At 36.9% G+C, this 21481-nt stretch overlaps 1 protein-coding gene across 2 annotated transcripts; it reads right to left on the bottom strand.

The window, feature by feature from the left end:
- Positions 1-513: 513 nt before the first annotated feature.
- Positions 514-20675, bottom strand: ulk1b (unc-51 like autophagy activating kinase 1). 2 transcript variants are annotated; one of them, XM_079586975.1, is made up of 28 exons: positions 20013-20675; positions 19527-19619; positions 19404-19445; positions 15729-15761; positions 15219-15255; positions 12958-13131; positions 12518-12591; positions 12331-12432; positions 12135-12193; positions 11934-12016; positions 11746-11796; positions 10810-10898; positions 9832-10000; positions 9670-9730; positions 9085-9174; positions 7946-8080; positions 7613-7755; positions 7408-7485; positions 7034-7263; positions 6106-6248; positions 5700-5815; positions 5184-5306; positions 4919-5106; positions 4650-4828; positions 4387-4505; positions 3752-3909; positions 3179-3314; positions 514-3090 (listed from the first exon to the last, which is right to left on the bottom strand). In XM_079586975.1, exons 1-28 carry the CDS (start codon positions 20100-20102, stop codon positions 3035-3037), a joined length of 3051 nt encoding a protein of 1016 aa, XP_079443101.1. In that variant the 5' UTR covers positions 20103-20675; the 3' UTR covers positions 514-3034. The 2 variants fall into 2 exon arrangements, with proteins under 2 accessions (XP_079443101.1, XP_079443102.1); XM_079586976.1 differs by having other exon boundaries at positions 4919-5103.
- Positions 20676-21481: the final 806 nt, after the last annotated feature.

Raw genomic sequence — 21481 nt, 5'->3', positions numbered from 1 at the left:
TACATTTGAAATCAAATTTACATTTAGTATGTAATAGTTTAATTAAAATGTATGCAATTCAGCACATACATGAAAAAAGTGTTACATTCTTAAATACATCAATTTTCAAATGTATACAATTTAATTTAATAAATAAAATAGTACATTCAAAATCTGAATTATATTTAATATTTAGGTAATAGTTTAATTCAAATGTGTGCAATTTAATACATTCATTAAAAATAAATATAAATTAAAATATAACTGTGAAATTCTTAAATACATAAACTTTTAAATGTATAACATTTCATTTAATAAATAATAAATAAAAAAGTAAAAGTTTAATTAAAACATATGCAATTTAATACATGAACAATAAATATAAATTAAAATATAATTGTAAAATTCTTAAATACATACATTTTTAATTATTATATAATTTACAAATTAATTCAAATATTTATCAGACTGCAGATCACAGAAAACATTCAACACTCCCAAAACCCCTCCCTGGGAAAAAATAGGACCGTTCTCAGTTCAACAACCAACAAAGGCAATATTTATTTCAGTTTTCCTCTTTTATTGGTGCTGTACTGTTTAAAGCAAAGAGTTACATCTTACATTTGACATGAAAGAGTGTGTACAGGTCTTTTTACAGAACAAACAACTGTAAATGTTTATCAACAGTCACAATTGGGAACGTTCATATCTTTGGTGGGGAGAGGGTGACGGAAAGCAAATCTCCATGCGATTGCTAAATGTACAAGTTTAAAGCGATAATTTACAATCCATATTTACACATGATACTGAGAGACCAAGGTAAAACAGATGTACGTTATTAATTACCGGAGAAGACAACAGTGTAGTGATGCAGAACTGGTGAGCTCACATATTGCAAGTTTTAGTGTGTGCAGTTCAATGACAAAGCGACTCTTAAATCAGAGATGACCTCCCAGAAACAAACACTTCATGCTGTACATAGTGATTTAAAATGTCACGACACATCCAATGTCCATGTAGGCGGCGATTAACATTTGATGGATTACACGTGTTTTTTATTTTATGCTGTTTTAAAAGCACACCACGAATACACTGCATGGTGAAAACACCTTAATGCAGCATAATTCTCAAATTGTTCAGACAGAGAAAATAAAAAAGATATTTGTCTTTTAACAAAGCTGTAAAAATTGCAATTTAAGTGGTATTTATTAAAGAATGGAGAAAAAAAACATGTTACTGTGATGGCAACTGGCCTCTGGAACCGGAAACAGAAACAATAGCTTATGTCTCACTATCATGACGACGCATTCAGTCTTTTCAAACTAGTATGTACGACATTTAAACACAAATACATTCACACACACATAAAAGTGAAGCAAAACTAAATCCTTCCCACAGCATCATAACCCAGTCCAAGAATCAAAACACTACACACTCCATACTGACAATGTACAAAATTAAAGAAAAGAAATCTAACAGAGCAAAATATTTTTTCAGTGTTTCAGTTTTTGCTTTTTTTTTTTAAAGGCACATTTTAAAAATGTTTTAAATATTTTCAACACAAACACACTGTTCATATACAGCACAATTGAAAAAAAAAAAAAAAGACTAAAAAGAACTGACTATATAACTAATGTGAAAAAATGTGGTGTTCACACCCAATGGTCCGCTCGTTTTTGAATGTCTTCTGCTTACCTAGCTAAAGAGCCCTCAAACAGTGCAGCAAGCTAGAATAGACTACTATCTTAAGACCTGTCCTTTGTCAGATTATACACAGCTCACATCAACAACAGGAATATCTATGCATGCACAACCCAAAGGAAGTACATTCTGTCCTCAGAAAAAACACTAAAATGGGCATTAAAGGCTAGAACAGGATCACAGGGCACACATATAATTCCAATAAGAGGTATAATCAAGAGTTGCTTACAAATTCTGATGCCAACCTAATATTGAGCGTGCCAATGTTAATACCGCCATTATCTAAACTATAACGATTTTTTTTGGCATAATATTTCTGACTAAATAACACTTAAAATCCCCTGTGATGGCGCAGGAACTTTGCGTTGCTCTCGGTTTTAAGCCCTAATGCAACATTAACTTAAAAAGCCGAACTACATTCAGACAAATGATTGCCAAACACAAAATAAAAACACAATATTAGCCATTTAAAAAAAAAGAAGAAACTGAACAGGTCATAAGAGATGTCCAAACAACGCATACAATATTCATTTCTAAGACATTTAAAGGATGAAAACAGGGTTTGACATGCTCTTACTTGGTAAACATTCACTAAAGTGCTACAAACGATTTTGCTGGCTTTTTACAGTTTCCTTCTGTGAAATGATGGAATCAAAAATAATTTGTTTTATGCATGGCTTGTACCTTGGTCATTGAATTTCTGATTCATCTCCCCTGTGAAGGAGAATTTGGGTCTCTTATAACATTCACATGGTGCACAAAAATCACCATTTTGCTGGTCTGAAACATTTATCTAGCGATTCGAACAACTTCTAACTGGAGACTTGGAATTCAAGCAACCAACCAACCGAAATGACTTCACCTTCAATCACACAAATCACGCCTAAATGCAGTAATAAATCGCTAATAATCATCTTAAACGTGTTTTTTTAATAACGTCTCCGCTAGTTAGCGTGGTGAATGAGCAGAAAACTAAATACAAAGGAAAATGTAAGAAACTGATGTTCTGGGGTGGGTAAACCTTGTCTAAAAAAAATTTCAGATTGCACAACCCATTGATAACATGGACATTTGAGCCAACAAGTTGCACTAAGAAACATCTTGTTCTTCACTTTAAACCCGTTGTGGAAACAAGTTTCATCTTGACTACAGACATGTTTTTTTGGTGTCCTTCCGTGTCTGTACTGATGTAAAGTAGCAACATTTGTGTATTTTTCCACCATTATGACATCAGCTGTCAATCAGATTAACTTGGTCCAATCAGAGGGCCATTCCCTCCCGCACAGCACTTCGAGAGGTGCTCAGGGAGGCAACGGTAATCTTGACGGTGTAACAGCAGCGTGCTGGAGAGACTTTACACACAGAGACCCGACTGCAAGGCGGTGAGACGGCGTTCAATGCATTGCTTACCTGTAGGGAAACATCACACTGGTTACGCAAATGATCTTATTAAGATATCCTGATGTTAATACACAAGTCTGTCTGTAGTTTTACTCACACTTGCTAACGCTGAGGATGTCAGTCTGTTCTGTGAGGAGGAGAGACAGACCCTCCATGAGCAGCAAAGCCTTATAGTAGCGTTGAATTGATGCTTCCCCCTGATGAAACATCTCATCCAGAGCAGCCGCCTGCACCTGTAACACCAGACAACTTCTTAAATAACAGAAGCTATAAGCTAAAATTCACAAGGCATTAGAAATAGTAAAAGGCTGACAGCATAGAACAAATCTAAAAAATAAACTGTGTTATACAAGGCGATAAATACTGAGCAGCTCAGCATTAGAGCTGCACGATTCTGGATCAATTGAGAATCAAGGTCTATGCGTTTCAAACAGAGATTACGATTCTCCCAAGATTTTGAATAGATAACATGTCATTTACTAGAGGTTCTGACACAATGTTAATTGCTGGAGTCCATTTTTAATCGGTTTGAATGAATGATTCAATGACTTATTCAAAGACTTCACTTGTTTTAATTACTGGATAAATCAGCCTTTTTCGAAGAATCGTGGGGAGCACGTGGTTCTTCTATGGCATGGCTGTGAAAGTCACCCTTTGGAACCTATCTTACCATCTGTACGGTGTGGCTGAAGAGGAGCCTCTCTGCGGTGATGCTGTTGATGTGGTCCATGAGTTTGTGTTTACGGGAGAAGAATCGCTCCAGCTGAGCGCTCAGAGAGCGGCAGGACATCACACTGGACTTATACAGGTCATTCAACCTCCTAACCACTGAAAAACATCAATGTGTAAACACCTTCAGTTCCACTGCATGGACAATCATAATAATATTATAATTATTAATAATAATATAATATTAATGTCTACTTTGATATTAGAACTACAGTCTCAAGTATTTGACAATGTATCTTAGTCCCATAAAGAATTGCGAATGAGTCAGTCTCCATACACCAGGGTTTTCCAAACTGGAGGTTTGAAATTCTCACAATTTCAATAAATAAATGTCACACATTGTAAATATATTATATTGTAATTCTATTCATTGACTTATAATTATCAGTTTTATTTAATCAATATTGCCTCAATCTCATTAGATTTACATTATGAGGGTGCATGTAAACATAGTCAATTCATTTTTAATGCCTACTGAGAAAATGAATAGAAACTAAAAAAAAGCTTAAAAAGTGGATGGCCACTGTTGTGCATACTATGATGGTGGTGAGAAGAAAGTGTGTCTAAACTGCTGACCTTGTTTGACAGTGGTAGAGGGGTAGAGTTTTCCCTGCTTGATTCCTTCCATGGCTGTGTTTATTGAAGATGACAGAAGCTCTGCAGTCTTCATGTAAAGCACCAACTGTTCAGCATAACTGACACGACACAAATATACACATTTTTAACACCACTCTACGCTTTTAATAGCTATTTTATTACGTATAGAACAAATGCGATTGTGATCATTACTAGAAAGATTCATAGTTGTGAGAGACTAGCCATGGTGTACATCTTCTCACCTCCACTCTCGGCTCAAAGAGCTGATCTGGTCGGCCACCAGGCTTTGTTGCTGGAGCAGGCTGGTGGAAGAGGGGTCGGCCTGGGGAGCCTCATCACCCCGGGCTTCTGCCACATCCACCATACATCGAGCAAAGTCCAGCATGAAACGGAGCCTGTGCAAAGTCTCTGTGTGTTCCTGCTGCAGTGGAGAGAGAAGTGTGGCGTTAGACTCAAACTTAAACTAGTTAGCCTGACTATCAAAACAAAATGCAGTCAATTTTGTGCTTACCTCCATTAGGGTCTCCTCTGGTAGTTCAGGGGCTTCAAAAGTCACAGCTCCTTCTAGGTTGGCTGAGATGGGGTCAGAGAAACCGTAGCGGGGACTGGAGGGCCCTTCGTAGCCGTCCATGAGAAGGCCTGTTTGCTGGTAGCGGCTGGTGAGGGACCCTACCGGACTAATGGAGCTTGATGAGCCTGCTGTGAGACACTTAGGTCAGTGCTACCATGAAGGATCCATTTTAAATTTAGACAAATCATAAAGAAAACAAACTTACCGGAGAACTTCCTTGAGCGAGAACTCTGAGGAGGTGTTCCCCCACTTGGCGGAGAACCCACAGTGAACACTACTCGAGCAGGGCTACCTGAGCCTACCACGATGCCTCCACCACCAGGTGGCGCTGTGAGCAGATAAACAACAGTGTGTTAAATAAAGACTGCATATAACTGGACATTTAAAATAACATTTTATTACAAGATGAAGACCAATTACATACTAATGTTCCCTTTCAAAGACAGAAATCACTTTACAGATTAACAATACCATGTTTAGATTTTTGTCATTAGATTTTATTAGTATGATTTCTGAAGAATCATGTGACACTGAAGACTGGAGTAATAATGCTGAAAATTTAGCTTTACCATCACAGGAAAATTTACATTTAAAATATGTTTTTATTTTAATATATTTTAAAATGTAATTCATCCCATGTACATATAATGCAACAACAAAAAAATGAGTTAGTTAGATAGTTAATTTGGGGTGACCATTGTAAATGTGTCAGTGAGCTCACCTGTGATGTCTATGCCTTTGACAGAATAGAGATTCTCCATGCTGCTTCTTTCTCCTCGCTGACCCCCAAATGCCGCCATAAGCAGCACATCAGATAAGCGACCAGCACTCTGAGACCTGTCCCGAGAAGTAGAGATGATAAAAAAGCAAAATAAGAGGAAAAATAAAGCAGTAAGGAATGGTAGAAGGACAGGGGCTTTGTTGGTCAATTACAGCTTGAGTCCAGGTTTCCAACCTGAATAATAGCTCTGTTCCAAAACAAGGAGAGGTGCCTGCCTAGCTTTTTGAAGAGTGTCTGAGTAACTTAAGAGTTTATTATTTGTTTACAATGTTGCTTATGTAGACAGTGAGGCCGCTTATTAGGATTTGGAATGGAGCTAAAATCTACCCAACTCGTCTTCTCTTACCTCCCAAAGCCTTTTCTCTCCTCAGGCTGGTAGATAGGTGAAAAACTAGCCTCTCCCTGAGCTGGTCTGAGGCCCTGCTGGGTAAGAAACGTGACCATGTTTGGGGAACTCGGGGGCTTGGGAAACTCAAATGGGGGCATGGCCTGGAAAGGAAAAAGGACATTTTTACATTATTTGTTTGCATTTATTACACAGTACATACATGCACCACAGTTCAAAAGTTTGGGGTCAGGAAGATTTTTTTGTTTGTTTTAAGAAATAAGTACTTTTATTCAGCAAGGAAATTTTTTTTTTTTAATCAAAATAAAAAAGAAATAGATTTCAATTTCAAATACATGCTGTCCTTTTGAACTTTCTATTTCATCAAAAAAAATTCTGGAACAAAATATTAAGCAGCATAACTGTTTTCAACATTGATAATAAGAAATATGAGCTCCAAATCAGCATATTAGAATGGTTTCTGAAGGATCATGTGACACTGAAGACTGGAGTAATGATGCTGAAAATTCAGCTTTGCCATCACAGGAATAAATTACATTTTCAAATATATTTAAACAGATAACAGTTATTTAAAATTTTAATAATATTTTACAATATTGCTGTTTTTACTGTATTTTGATCAAATACATGCATCCTTGGTGAGCATAAGTACAGAGCCCCTAAAGGGACATGGTGGTGGAAAAACACAAAAGTTTTTGCGAGGGAACGCAAAGTTTCTCGGGGTAATGAAAACATTTGAAAGAGAAGGCAAAAATATCGACAAATAATTGTTCCTCCATCTCATATTTTTTCCTTCACCATGTACCTATATGGCCTCTGTACATAAGAAACTTATTTCAAAACATAAAAAAAAACATTCAAACCAATCTCACACTTTTGGACAGGAGTGTAAAACTGGGAGCCACACAAACAGAAATAAGGATCTTACTCTGGAAGGAGAACCCAGGATGGTTGGAAGGGGGTTGCGTTGCATAAGTTCACTGAGCCTGGGCGAGGAGTGCAGGGTCCTAAAGGGCATCATGTTTCCCTGAGGAACTACCACTGGATCTGAATGCTGCTTCCTGATCTTCTGCCTGCACCCACCAGTCGCCTCCAGCAAACAGGGGGCGCTGTTGAGCCGCGTGCCTAGACCCTGCTGTTGTGGCCGAGCCTTGGTTTCTAAACAGCCGGGAAGCCGAGAAAGCAATTGTTTTCCAACTTTCTTGACATGCAGCATTTATAAAACGGAAAATAACTGGGCTATGAAATACTGACGTTTCTTTAAAAAACAAAAGAGTGCAAACAGAGGAAAATTGATTTTACCTCCACCCCGAGAGCCCCTGTGAACCATTTCTGTACTCGCTGGGCAAATTTGGCCTGGCAACTCAGGAATGGTGCCCACTTTTGAAACAAAAGCAGAGCAGAGAGGGAGAGAGAGTGAACCAGAGGGTTTGTTCAGTTCACAGCTAAATCATCTTTAGCTACAGTGACATGATTAAGGCTTTGGGCCAAAGAAAGTGGAACTCACCCTGTGGAGAGAGCTGGAAGGGTTTCGTGCCTCCTGTGGACAGCCTGCGAGAAGTGAGAGCAGAACCAGGCTGAGGAGGAGAAGGCCCTGTCCTTCCACAGGCCAGAAAGCTCCCGCTACCGCATCGCTGGACCGTGGCAGATCTGTGAAAGAAAGAAAGAAAGAAAGAAATAACTTTAAATTCATTTTAACCTTTCATTTTCTGTATGAATTACCTCTAAACATGTTATTATACAAAAAAGTGGAGTATTTCCAGGAATATACATTTAAATAATTGTAAGTAATGAATGAATTTAAATTTTATAGACAAATACTTGATATGATTTCACTCACCGTGGAGAGCCCTCTTGACCTGGGAACTGGAGGTTTTGCTCCATGCGCTGGTAGTTGTGAATCTGAGTGGGGACTGGAATGGGTACAGACTGCCCATAGTTGCCATAGTTACTCCCAGAAAACTCACTCGGCTTGCTGAGAATGAGGCAGAAATAAAACGTAAGAGGGAGAGCCAGAGAAATTGAGTGATTGAACACAGAGAGAGAGAGAGAGAGAGAGAGAGAGAGAGAGAGAGAGAGAGAGAGAGAGAGAAAAACATGGAAAAAAATAAAAGCACTGACATCAGCATATCCTCCAGCTCCCATCGATAAAAGAGAGTTCTAAGGCCTACGCCTATTGTGTGTGACTGTGGGTTTCATGGGCTGCGTTTAATAATGAAGGAGAACAGGACGATCTGTGCCCATCAAAGATGCAATCTTCATGCCAATCTAGGACTCATTTCCCTTGTGGCAAAGGCCCCAATCTTCAATGACCCAGAAATCAAACAGTGAAAAGATTAGCCTTAGCTAGGCAGGAGGAAATCAGTCTTGGCTGCTACATGGAGAAATGTGCAAACCTGAAAATGGCATATGGTTTATACTCATGCGACTTGCGTGTAGGGATGTGTAAAACTATATATTTAAAAAAATGTACAGGTGGGTTGTCTAAATGTTAATAATTTTAACACACTGATTAATATAAAATGTTATTCATATAATTTCCCTTTGAACTCATTAACACACAATCACAATACTTTTTGACTTTTTTTTAAGAGTAGCAATATAATTAATAAATTAGTGAATGCATTAATTATTTCTTGAAAAAAGTTGTTTTAACTTGTGATATGCTTCAGTTTTTTAAACAATTTTTTTTTTTTTTTTTTACAAAATCCATATTTTATGCTTCAATGAGGAGACTAGAAAAATATTCAGAATTCTTACTATACTTAATTTAACAAATTATGCACCATTTATTTTCTATTTAAAATAGTAAAAATGTATAATTAAAAAAAACTAAATATTTAAATGGAAAAATAAAGCACCGCCACAAAAAAAAGAAATATATATAAAAGAAATATAAATAATTATTTTGACTAGTCAACCCCACTAGTTTTCTTTTCTTTTTTGAAGCTCTATGTGTTCATCCTGCTGTGTTCATACCCGCTGGGTCCTGGAGAGCTGCTGTAGGAGGGAGAGCGTGGAGGGGTCTTAACTTGACTGCACTGACCTCCAGATGCCAGAAGAGAACTCCTAAAGCAGGACAGAGATGGAGAATGTAAGGAGAAGATTCATTCCAGACGATTACTCTAGAAGATATGGTTAATTAGTGAAAGAATTTAACACCATTTAAGCGTATCAAACTGAAAATCTTATTATTCCAGCTGTACAACTAACTTTACACTAGCATTCAAAAGTTGGGTGTCAGTAAGATTTAAATTTTTGGGGAAATTAACTATTTTATTAAACAAGGATGCAATTTAAAACGATAAAAAGGGCAGTAAAGACATTTAAAAGATTTCTATTTCAAATAAATGCAGTTTAAACTTTGTATTAATTAAAGAATCCTGAAAAAAGTATCACAATGCAGCACAACTTTTTTTCAACACTGATGATAATAATAAAATATGATTCTTAAACACCAAATCAGCATATTATAATGATTTGTGAAGGATTATACAAGCCGTTACAAGCCGGATTCAAACCTGCATCAGCTGCATGAGCATCACAGTTCAATTGAGCTCTTACCCACTATATATCAGACTGTCCTGGATAACCTTTCCTGCCGGCATGTCACAGGTAAGCTCACCTACAGAGACAGACAGAGGGGGAAAAAAAGAGGATAAATACCCAGCATTCCCACTTAACCAGGACAGACACAATTTTCTTGCAGAAGTTTTGCAGGCTTACTGGGGAAATGAGCTGGAACCATGACAAAATCATCAGTGTCACATGACGAGTTCTTGCTACTGCTGCCGCCTCCGCCACCTTCTGAGTCCTTCAGCAGGTATCCTGGAGAATCCTGGGTAGGGGAGGCTAACGCCTTTGCACGGACCTGCTGGATCTCTGCAAGGGATTGCTACAAAATATATAAGAGGATGAGAACAAATGTTACACCATAAAGATCCTTTGTATCCTGAATTGGTAATAAACAGCTCTGCTAATACGTTACATTCTTTCTTTTTAAAGTATAAGAGAGATCCTAAATGTTACAATCCACATGTATTTTGGTGCTTCTTTTCTGTGTTTTTATTCTCTCTTTCTCACTCCCAAGGTTAGAGGGCTTAGGAATTAGGCTTAAGGGAATGATTTTTGGGGGGGTTTTGTGGTGCCACTCAGGTTCCTTTTTCCTGTGTTATTTGTTTTTTTCTGTTTCTTTTCTTTATTCGTCTTTAAAATTCAAAATGAACTTTCTATTCAAAGAATACTAGAAAAAAAATTGAAAAAAATATTAAGGAAAAAAAATCACATTATAAAAAAAAAAAAAACAGTTATTTCAAATTGTAATAATATTTCACAATATTACTGTTTTTACTTTTTAAGCACTGACCTCTATACAGCATTCTGACACCATGAAACCCATAAAATACAGAGCTGATTAACACGTGGCTCCTATCACGGATTAGTGTTACAAGCCACCATAAAATGTTAAGAAGTGTGTCTTTGTTCAACAAGGCAGCTGCTTGCTGTGCTTATTTATCTTCATGTCTGTGACAAACTCCTGACACGTCAACAGTTATCAGTGCACAGACACACACACACACACACACACACACACACACACACACACACACACACACACACACACACACACACACACACACACACACACACACACACACACACACACACACACACACACACACACACACACACACACACACTTACAGGAGGAGAGGCCAGGTGTGAAGTAGACGAACTGCTGCATGAGCTTGCAGAGGCTGAGTTGGGAAAGCAAGTCACGGTCACTGGAGCAGCTATGAAGATACACACAGACACTTAATATCCTGAAAGACGGATGGTACTTTCCATAAATACAGCACACTACAGAGTCAGATGACTTTAAGTGGTCCACTTCTCAATCGTACCCGACAATTACAATCATATAAATTCGGTTCATGTAAGTTCCCATACAATTCATATAAAAAAAGAAAACATGCAAATCATTGTAATAAAAAGGTCAATTTAACTATTTTTACTGACCAAAAACAAAATATCTAGTTTTGTCCCATATTTTGCAACCCTGTAACCCAATAAATAAATACATTTGGTATTTCATCATACATCATTTGGACCCTTTCTAAAGACAAGTAATGATATTATTGCACTTTCTAAATTTTTACACAAATTGTAATCATGACTGTATTTGTCACTAAACCATGCAAGTAAAAATACTCAACTTTCTTTATTTTATGTGGGAAAAATGTTTATGAATATCTACAAACCAACATTTGATCCCAGTTTTGCTACCCTCTATTTACCCTGTTACCCATTCTGGTGTTTTAATTATTATAATTAATTATGTCATAGTTATTATTAAAAAATAATGAATATATATTTATTATATTTATTAACTTGATAAATGTGGTGAATTTAATGTTGATGCTTATTTAATATTTATTGAAAATAATCAGGGGTTTAAACCAAAGTTTAGTACCAAGGATGCAAACATGATAGAAAAAAAAAAGAAAAAAAATTATATTATAAAATAATCTTTTATACATAATAATATTTAATTTGACACTAAACATGTTCTGAAGGTTAAGCATCTCCTTTTACTGATTATTTAAAGGCATTGTTTGAAATGGCAGTGTAATAACTCACACTTCTTCATAGAGGAGCTTGCCTTCAAGAAGGGGTGTCTGAAGAATTCATCTATAAAAACAGAAATATTTCACAAACACCTCAAAAAGACTGCATGGTGAATAACAGAACAATGGCCAAAGCTAATCTTATAAATAACAAACATCGGTGGATCAAAACTAGTGGGCATAGGCACTCAGGACACTGACCGAAGTCCATGCGGTCCTTATGGTTCCTTTGCAGGAGGCCAAGCAGCAGGTGTCTGAGATGGCTGGAAGTTTCTCTGGGAATGCTGTAGAGAAAGACGGAAAGATATGGACTTTTACACATTAAGGTTTAGCAGAATATGTACTCCAAGACTAATCTGAAAAGTGTCGCTGGCAATCAAACTCAGTAAGATATGCACTCACTTTGGGCTAAGACTTTTATTTTTCTCATAAAACAAGCGGAGGTCCTGTGGACTGCTGGCCTGATGGACAGACAATCAAAACAAGCTTACTAAAAGTAATTTTCCAAATCATGGCATGGATGCATCCTATCTCAAACTTGAAAATGACAACTAAACAGTTAACTCAAAAGTGCATCTTCTCACAGAATGTTGAGTACCTGAAATGGAGCCTTTCCAGTCAGGCACTGAAACACAATGGTCCCTATACTCCACAGGTCAGCCTTGGCGTCATAGTTCTGTGACATGATAACCTCAGGTGCCTGGTGAACAGCAATTCAGAGTTATAATCTCAGTGATGCGCATATATGTGCAAAGTCTGAAATGAAGAAAATGTACAATTCATACCATGTACATTGGGGACCCACAGAGTGTGGCGGCCATCATGTTGTTCTGGAGGTACCGTGCAAAGCCAAAGTCAGCTGAAGAGACCAAAATAAGATCTTAGAAACTGCTGGTGAAGCAATACACTGAGTAATGGCAAACCCAGATTTAGATAAAAGAACATGCTGTGAAGTGTGGCTTTAGAAATCAGCATATTTTTTTATTTATTATAGTAACATATTTCCATATTACTGAACATAATTCTATCACTGGGCTAAAGCAATTCAATTTGCAAAAGAGTTTGTAGACTAATCGAAATCCTCAAGCAAAACACAACCTGTTAAAACAAGGCTGAATCTGCAAACATCAGACCTCCTCAAGCATATGGATGTGGTATCTAGAGTTTCTAATGCTGAAAGCTGAGAATGTATAAATAATAAAAACAGGCGCGCACACACACTCACCTATCTTGATGCAGGTGTTGTTGGAGTGGGACTTTCGGCCTGCAGGATGGGACAACAGGATGTTCTGGGGTTTCAGGTCTCTGTGGATGATCCCTTTGGCCTGAAGGACCCTCATGGCCCCTGCGATCTGCTGCAGGAATACTCGGATGGTGTCTTCACTTAAAGTGCCCTTAGCTGAAAGAGCATCAGAGTAAAGAGGAGTTCATTAGGGCTAGGGCGATTCCTATTGACAATACAATACAATTTGCGAAGAGTTTGCTGGTGCTAGAAGCCTAAATCAGAATTCGTAAAGGCACGGAAAACACATTCTACAGAGCCCTCAAAGGGACATGGTTAGGTTTATATTTATCATTTATATAGGCTCAAATTGTAAAATTTATATAAAAATTTTACATAAAAAAAATTATGTAAAATGTAAATGTATATTTTTTGAATTTTTTACGCCAAGTCCTTCAGAAATCATTCTAATATGCTGAATTGCTGCTCAAGAAATAGCCCATTTCTTATTATTACCAATTTTGACAACAGTTGTGGTGCTTAACATTTTTTGTGGCAACTGTGAAACCTTTTTCCTGGATTCTTTCATTAATAGAAAGTTCAAAATAAAAGAATTCATTTGAAATATAGAAATCTTTTGCATCATTATAAATTAATCTACTGTCACTTTTGATCAGTTTATGCATTTAATGCATTCTTGCAGAATAAAAGTATTAAATTATAAAAAATGTTAAATGCAACTGAGCCCTAAATTTATATTTAAATAGATTTTTAATGAATTTATTCCTTGCATTAAACATTGCAAATCTCATTGACAAAAATACATCACCATTTAAGAACACATACAAAACAAGCATACTGTACAATCAAAAGGCGAATATCTATATTTTATGTCACCTGTTTCATACTATATAGAGTCCATAAAAAAACATTTTTACATGCAAATTGAATACAAATAGAATATGCAATCCTTCCACAGCACTGTGCAATGCATATCAACGAACACAGCACTGGAAAGCTGTTGTCTATAAATTCAAACGAGTTACTACACACTGCATATATAAGCAATGCAATTTGCTGTAGTGATTCACATATTTCTTCTCAACCTCTGTCTGATTCCAAAAAGAACAAAAATGGTTCTGTCTGGAATCTTCAGAGCAACTACTTCCTCTGAAAATATACTCACACTCTGCAGTTAACAGTTACAGCTTCCTCAGACCCGCTTTAAACAAAACAAAACATTCATACACAAACACACACCCTAAACCCTTCTGGCCTAACTTCCTGAGTTCCGCTTTGCATGCTTTTGAAATGAATTAACTGATATAATTTGTTTCATCACGCAAGCAAATAATTCCAGCATTTAAAGCTAGGACTTGCCCCTCTACTAAAAAAAAGCAGATGTTCTTTTAGCATGTTTGCAATCTTAAAACAAATAATTATGTATTAAAGGGATAGTTCACCCAAAATTTTAAATTCTGTCACCCTCGTGTCGTTCAAAACCCGTAAGACTTTCATTCATCTTCGGAACACAAATTATGATCTTTTTGAAGAGATCTTAGAGCTTTCTGCCCCTCTGTTGACAACTACGCAACTACCACTTTGATGTTTCAAAAAATTTATAAAGAGATTGTAAAACTCATACAAATGAATTGAGTGGTTTAGTCCACATTTTCTTAAGAGACTCTATCGCTTTGTATGATGAACAGATTTAATTTAATGTTTAAATTCACATTTAAACATTGATCAGCGAACATAAACAGAAGCTCAACCGAACCTGCTTGATGCGCGAGAACAAACCTCATTGGTTCTTGAAGAAGCTCAACTGTGCTGCGTAACATGAGAACATGCTTGAGCTTCCGTTTACCACAACTGATGTGTGTTGATGAATGTTTATATATGTGAATAAAAGAATAAAAGCTGATTGTGTCTCTTCAGAACATTTTGGACTAAATCGCTCAATTAATATAGATTAATTTAACAATGTCTTTTTTTGAAGCATCAAAGTGGAAGTTGCGTAGCTGTCAACAGAGGAACAGAAAGCGCTCAGAATTCATCAAAAATATCTTAATTTGTGTTCCGAAGATGAACGAAAGTCCTACGGGTTTGCAACGACATGAACTGAGTAAATGATGACAGAATTTACATTTTGGGGTGAACTATCCCTTTAAGAATGAACACTCAATTTACTCAAGAAGGCTGGTGTGCAGTGAGCAAAAAAATCCCATGAGTTCAAAGCATAATAAATGAAATGTCCCACTTACAGTGCAAGTAGTCAGCCAGGTCTCCCCCATTGCAGTACTGCAGTTAAAGAAAGAACATTGATCTTTTTACTTTGAACAACAGCACCACACAACAATGCTGCATAACAAAACCTGCATCTAAATGGGGCTTAGTTCATTGCATGGGGAGAGACGATTCAGATGCATATTAAAACAAGCCACTCAGAAAAGATGGGCCATTATTTCCCTTTGTCCACTAATGATGGGTATCCCAGTGGCCCCATTGCTTTTCCATGGAGCTTTTCTGAAAGCTGAGTCAGTAGCGTGGCCTTTACAGGAAGTTGAATTTCATAGTGATTTTAAAAACTTTACAATTCCTCACTGTGTTCCACAAAACACCACGAATTCAGGTTTATATATATACAGGTGTTGTGTTATTAACAACTGCAGCTGTTTTCCAGTGGCCCCAGGGCATGGCAAATTACAGGCATTACCAGGTACAAGACAGACAAGATGAACAACAAAAGGCACTGGGAAAACAGGCCCACTTACCTCCATCACTAGGTACACAGAGCTTGCCGTTTCCTAGAAAGAGACACGAGTAATGAGATTCAACACTGGGACAGACAGGTGGCCATGACAGCAAATGAATGTACTTTAAAATATATATATATTCCACATTTGTGCATAACATTGTTTGTATATCGACTTTTAGGCTTTTAATAGACGTGTGAGAACATGTTTACAGTGGAACCGGTATTGTGTGTTTTACAAATGCAGTGGCCTAACACTAATCCACATATGGCGTGAGCATGTTTTCTCTGCTACTGGGTCATGCTAATACAGGTCAGGGTGAGGGCAAAGGTCATAAGCTTTGTTAACACTGTGCCAACCGTGTGATGGTGTGACAGATTTCTATTCAACGCAGCCACAGCACACACCATTGAAGCTCACTCAGACACAAGAAAGTACTGATAGCGCTGATGCTGTGAAATGTGAGCGGTGCTTCGAACGATGCTAGGGTGCTGTGTGATTACCTAAGTGTTACTACGCAGCTGATCAGGTTTCTGAGTGGATTTAGTCCATGCTGTGTGGTTGCTAGGGTGTTCCAGGGGGGTTCTTACTGGTTAAAGACAAAAGAGCCCATCTCCAATAATATATCGTCCATAGAACAGCACCAGTTATCTGCCGAAGCTTAATACTGTTGAGTATTGAGTTGAGTGGAGGAGGGTAACTAATATAAAAACTCTGGCTGATACCAATAAGATGATAATTCCCCAAAGTAGTCAGTATTAAAATTTGAGATCGAAAACAAAATATTAAAACAAAGCAATACAAAACTAAAATGAATAGCTCTAAATGCTGCAAATGAATGTAGTCATCACAATAAAAATGTACAGTATGAATATTAAATAATCATCTTTCTGAGATTTACCAAAGATGTGTTATTAAATTGTTACTGCTTTTAAAGATTAGGCTAACTAGATTGAGCGTTTGATGACAGCAAATGCAATCTGAATGTAAAAAAAAGAAAAGAAATGAGAATGCACGATATTATAAATTACTGAAGTTGTAATTTTTATATACGTACATGCATAGCATATTTTATATTAGGCTATATCAACTGATACCTTATTTATGCCATGCACTTTCTTTCTTCTGCCGCACAAAAAAAAAAATATTTTGGATAATTTTAGTTTTAGGCTACATTTTAGGTGACAATCGTCTTACATTGTATGGACAAACAAAAACACATTATTTCTCTCTTATATGTTCCACAGAAGAAAGTCAGCCATATAGGTTTTGAAAGAGTAAATGACAGAATTTATTTTTTTGGGTGAATTATCCCTTTAAGTATGAGCCTAGCATGCACCGATAAAATGTTGTTTTAGATAATGTTTTTAATTCTTATTCAGACAACAACAAAGCAGCAATGCCAGTCTATATGCTTTAGAACACCGTTTAACATTTAAACACACAGACTAAGACTAGCTATTAAAACAGAACTGCCCTCAGTACATATGGACAGACTAAACTAAACAAATGCATGATATTTTCTTACAACCGTGTCACATAGGCTTCTCCAAAATAGTCAAAGCACTAAATATGAAATTATCCAGACAGTTGCCACCAGTCCCACAGGACAGGTTGTTTGTGCTATCAGGTCAGCTTTTACAGCACCATAATCCTGTTATTTCCTGAGCCCATGGCAGAGGCCTCTCGAAAAAATACAGGGTAGCCCACTTAGACTGACCTTATCACTTAGCAACATATGACCTCCCCCATTCTGGTGTCTGCCTGCAAACAATCGGCCAGATCGGCTGATCCGTGACTGGCGTATGCTGCTGACTCAGCGTTCCCCGTGTTTTACTTTCTGCCACTGAAGATAGACCTCAGTTGGCTGTGTAGTCAGACTGAAACTAGGCCAAACATCACTGTTTAATGACAACTAGCGCTTGAACGAGCTTGGCGATTCAGCTGGGAAAACCCAACAAGCCCAACATAACTCACAGACTGCTTGGTGCCTAAATGACTGATGTTCATGTGGGTGATAAAGTGAGCTTTGCTTATGAACACAGCATGCCCGTGAGATCTGCTAATGTTGAATTTAACCACAGATGCAGTAGGGACTCTAGTTAACTGATTCTGGAGAGGACATTTGTAATTTAACTAATGTTTGCTGTTTAAAATAGCAACCATTACATTTACATTACACCACTACTAAACCCATTAAGATCCTACATCACACATTTTAACTGTAGAAAGACTGGTTGTATTCCTCTTTGATATTACAAACCAAATGGCTCTGATGCACTAAAAATAAACTCTGGCTAAACCGTAGCTTGTTTCTGTGTTTGCGAGGGAGAGATGACCTAAATAAACTCTTGCCAGGTTCGTCCAGCACAAACAAGCTCAAGTTTGTCACGTGTGGCAAAGAGCCAAGCAGGTCACAGACTTTTCCCTCCAGGTCGTGCAAGGAGACCAACTCAAACTTTAATGGCATTCACTTCACAGACAGTCGACCCCACAGAAGAAAGTGGTGTGACTTTCCAGGAGATGTGAGAAGAGATCAGATCAGAGAAGCATGTGGCTGAAATAAGCTGAGACACTTGAGCTGTAGCTCTTAAAAGCAACACCAGAGTGTGAGCCTTCGTTAAAAAAACGGACATGAATGGAGACAAAAGCAGCATCAAACCAAATAATAACCAAAAAAAGCATGGATATGGAAATTCTTCAGTCGCTTAGTGACTATCAAGGTAAAATGGTATTTGACACCTTAACGAGGTAGCATAGCAGTTTATTTTTGCAATTAACTTAGGCCTAAATTTTTTATGTCTGATGCAGATAATAATATCTAAAAAAAAATTAGTTGCAAAAACAACATATATTTTATTCAAATTTTAAATAAAAGCCTAAGTAATAATTTTCTTTTATAAATTTTAATTTTTATAAATAATAGGCCTATATATTTAAAAAAAAAATTATCAACGAATAAACTTAAATTATTCTTTATTATCCTATTTTTAAGTAACATGGGGATTTATCCAGCCAAACACATTACTATGGTTATTAGTTCAAAAGTCAGTAACAAAGACTGCATTAAAGGAGACAAATCAAAGCATTTACACTTGGATAGAGGTACAATTTGCATGTTTTTTGTAATCCTACTGGCTTTAACTTACACACGCCTGCCACAGTAACCTCATGATGACCCAAGAGCAGAGCAAATAGCAAGAACCTAGGTGTTTGAAAAATGTGTCAAGACTTCAATGAAATCATTTCACTAGTTACACAGGTTTCACTCACACCATTGCAAGAAAAGCATTCACTGAGTGCAAAACAACTAAATGGCAAATCGAGTGACTAAACATAACTTTATTTCTCTTCCTGATATATAAAATGTATGTGTGTGTGTCTCTCTAAGACTTCAATACCCACAATGCCCTGCAGCAGAGCCATTTAAAAACAAGTGCACATGTCATGTCAACAGAAGAACACGTGACTGTTTTTGACCAATCAATGCAAAGGAAGTCATGTTACACACTCTGGGATGGTAAAACATAAATTTGAACCCTTTTTAGTCCATAATAACTAGCCTATTAAAATATTTGTAAATAATACCATTTGAACTAGTAAAGTTAAAAAAAAACAATTTCTTTAGATGGTTAAATCGAAAACTGTTAATCTAAACATCTGCAGTGTAATTCCATGAACAAATCATCCTACCTGGAAGTCGTGCAATGCAACAATGTTCTCATGTTTCAATTCCTAGAGAAAACAAAGAAAATTTCATTTGCACACAAATGCTTGATTTTGTGTTCTGACCAAAACAACCAAAACATAGCCTACCTTCAATATCTTGATCTCTTTCCCCAGAAGAGTCTGAGATTTGGCCAAATTCTTCTTATTTATGCATTTGACTGCAACTTCCCAATCGTGCTTCTGAAAATGTCAATGATATAAGTGGTTAAACAGATTCATCTTGTAGTGTATATTGTGTTATATTGTAACATGTCAGTGCATGTCTACAGTCAGCTTGAGTGCCCAGATGCTTTGTTTCAATCTTTCTGAATAATTGTCATTTATAAAAACGGAAATGTCACATTTAAAGCTTGGATATGTAATGGGATATTAAAGCATTCCACATCTCTCTATTTTATAATACTGGGAATTTAATCTCTTATTCTCTCCTCCATCTGTTGTGCTCGAGGCCTTTAAGGTGGTATGTCAGTTCTGGAACCAGTAGGTAAACAAAAAACTAATTCTTATCAACACACAATGACACCAATGTATGCAAATGGAAATTATTTGGTAAACATTTTCAAATTTTCTCACCTCTCGATTCCTGCCTTTGAATACCACTGCGAAGGCACCGTGTCCTATAAGGTCCTTCCTGCTGAACTCGAATTTCCCGACAGTCTCCATCTCCCACCTGATCCCAAATTTTGCAGCCTGACTATTTATGTGTAATAAAGCTGGCCCACAAATATCCTCTTTCTGCGTCCCTCTTCTCCTCTGTCTGGACGAGGCAGCTGGAAAGTTGAACCTCTCTTCTGCGTGCCATCGGCAGCCTTTCCATACAAAAACCTCTCTCCTCTTTCATGATATCATGGAGGTGAAGAGGAGATCTACTCTTTAAAATTATGACAGTTCCCCATGTCGGCAAACCACTTGTCGTAAGTGTACAAATAAATAAAATCAAGCTGCGCTAAAAAAAAATACCACCTTAAAACGGCAGCGATGTTTTTGTTTATGTACGTTACATCCGATGTTGTCAGCTATGCTAACATCCTTGAGTTCGTGTTCGGGATTGCACCAAGCTCGCGATTGTATACAACACGGTTGTCGTTTCACAAAATATCCCTGAGATATCTGATAAGCTCGAGCAAGATTTGTCTTTTTGATCTCAACAAAGACCTCAATTTAGTCGAGGTCTGCAGCGTCGCGCATGCGCGCAACCATTTCACACAGGCTCCGTGTTGACGTCAGGGAAGCGCTGTCACGGCGGTGTCACAGTGACAAAAATAAACACATCACAAATTGATATCAAGTCACATGAAGTAGGCTAATGAGTTGAAAAAATATTGGAATAATGTCGAGTTTTGTAATATTTTGTAACAAGACAGTATACAATAGACTATCTATTTATTGCAACATAAATAATTCATGAGTTTTAATCATTTACAGGTAGGCTATTCATCAAGAAGACAGGTAGCAAGTTAAGTCTATTTTTTTTTTTAACTCAAGGAGAATAGTTGCAGCTTGGCACAGGTGATTGAAAGAAAGAAATTATCTGCTTCTTAAGACAGACCTTCAGATCAAAATAGCTTACAAGAAGCAACTCATCAAAGCAATATTTAATTAGAAACACAATTTTTTTCCTTGTAAACGGGTTCACTGTTCGAATTCAGTGAACATTGCATTTACTTTAACAGTAGGCTAAATTAGTTATTTTTACCCGCTTTATATTAATATCTGTGCAAATATCATTTAGCCTACAAGATACGAACAAACCAAGCGAATAGCAGTTCAGTTTGTATTTGCGGTTTGTATACTTAATTTAGTAGATGATTCAAAACTTTTAAAATAAATAAAAAAATAATTACTTTTTTCAAAGTGCAGGAAGGTATTGTGTAGAATAGAGTGCTTCAGGTGCCATCATGTGGAGTAGTTTGGAATAGCAATAGTAGGTTGTTGAGCTCAGTTGTCTGAATCCATGATGGGAAAATAACCAACAATTAAAAAAAAAAAAAAGTGCAGACCGGCAGTCTTTAAAAAATCTTGCAAAAAAATAAAAAAATTAC

This window comes from Phoxinus phoxinus (genome assembly GCF_949152265.1).
Source record: "Phoxinus phoxinus genome assembly, chromosome: 17".
NCBI lineage: Eukaryota > Metazoa > Chordata > Actinopteri > Cypriniformes > Leuciscidae > Phoxinus > Phoxinus phoxinus.
This window is presented reverse-complemented; position numbering and strand designations above follow the sequence as displayed.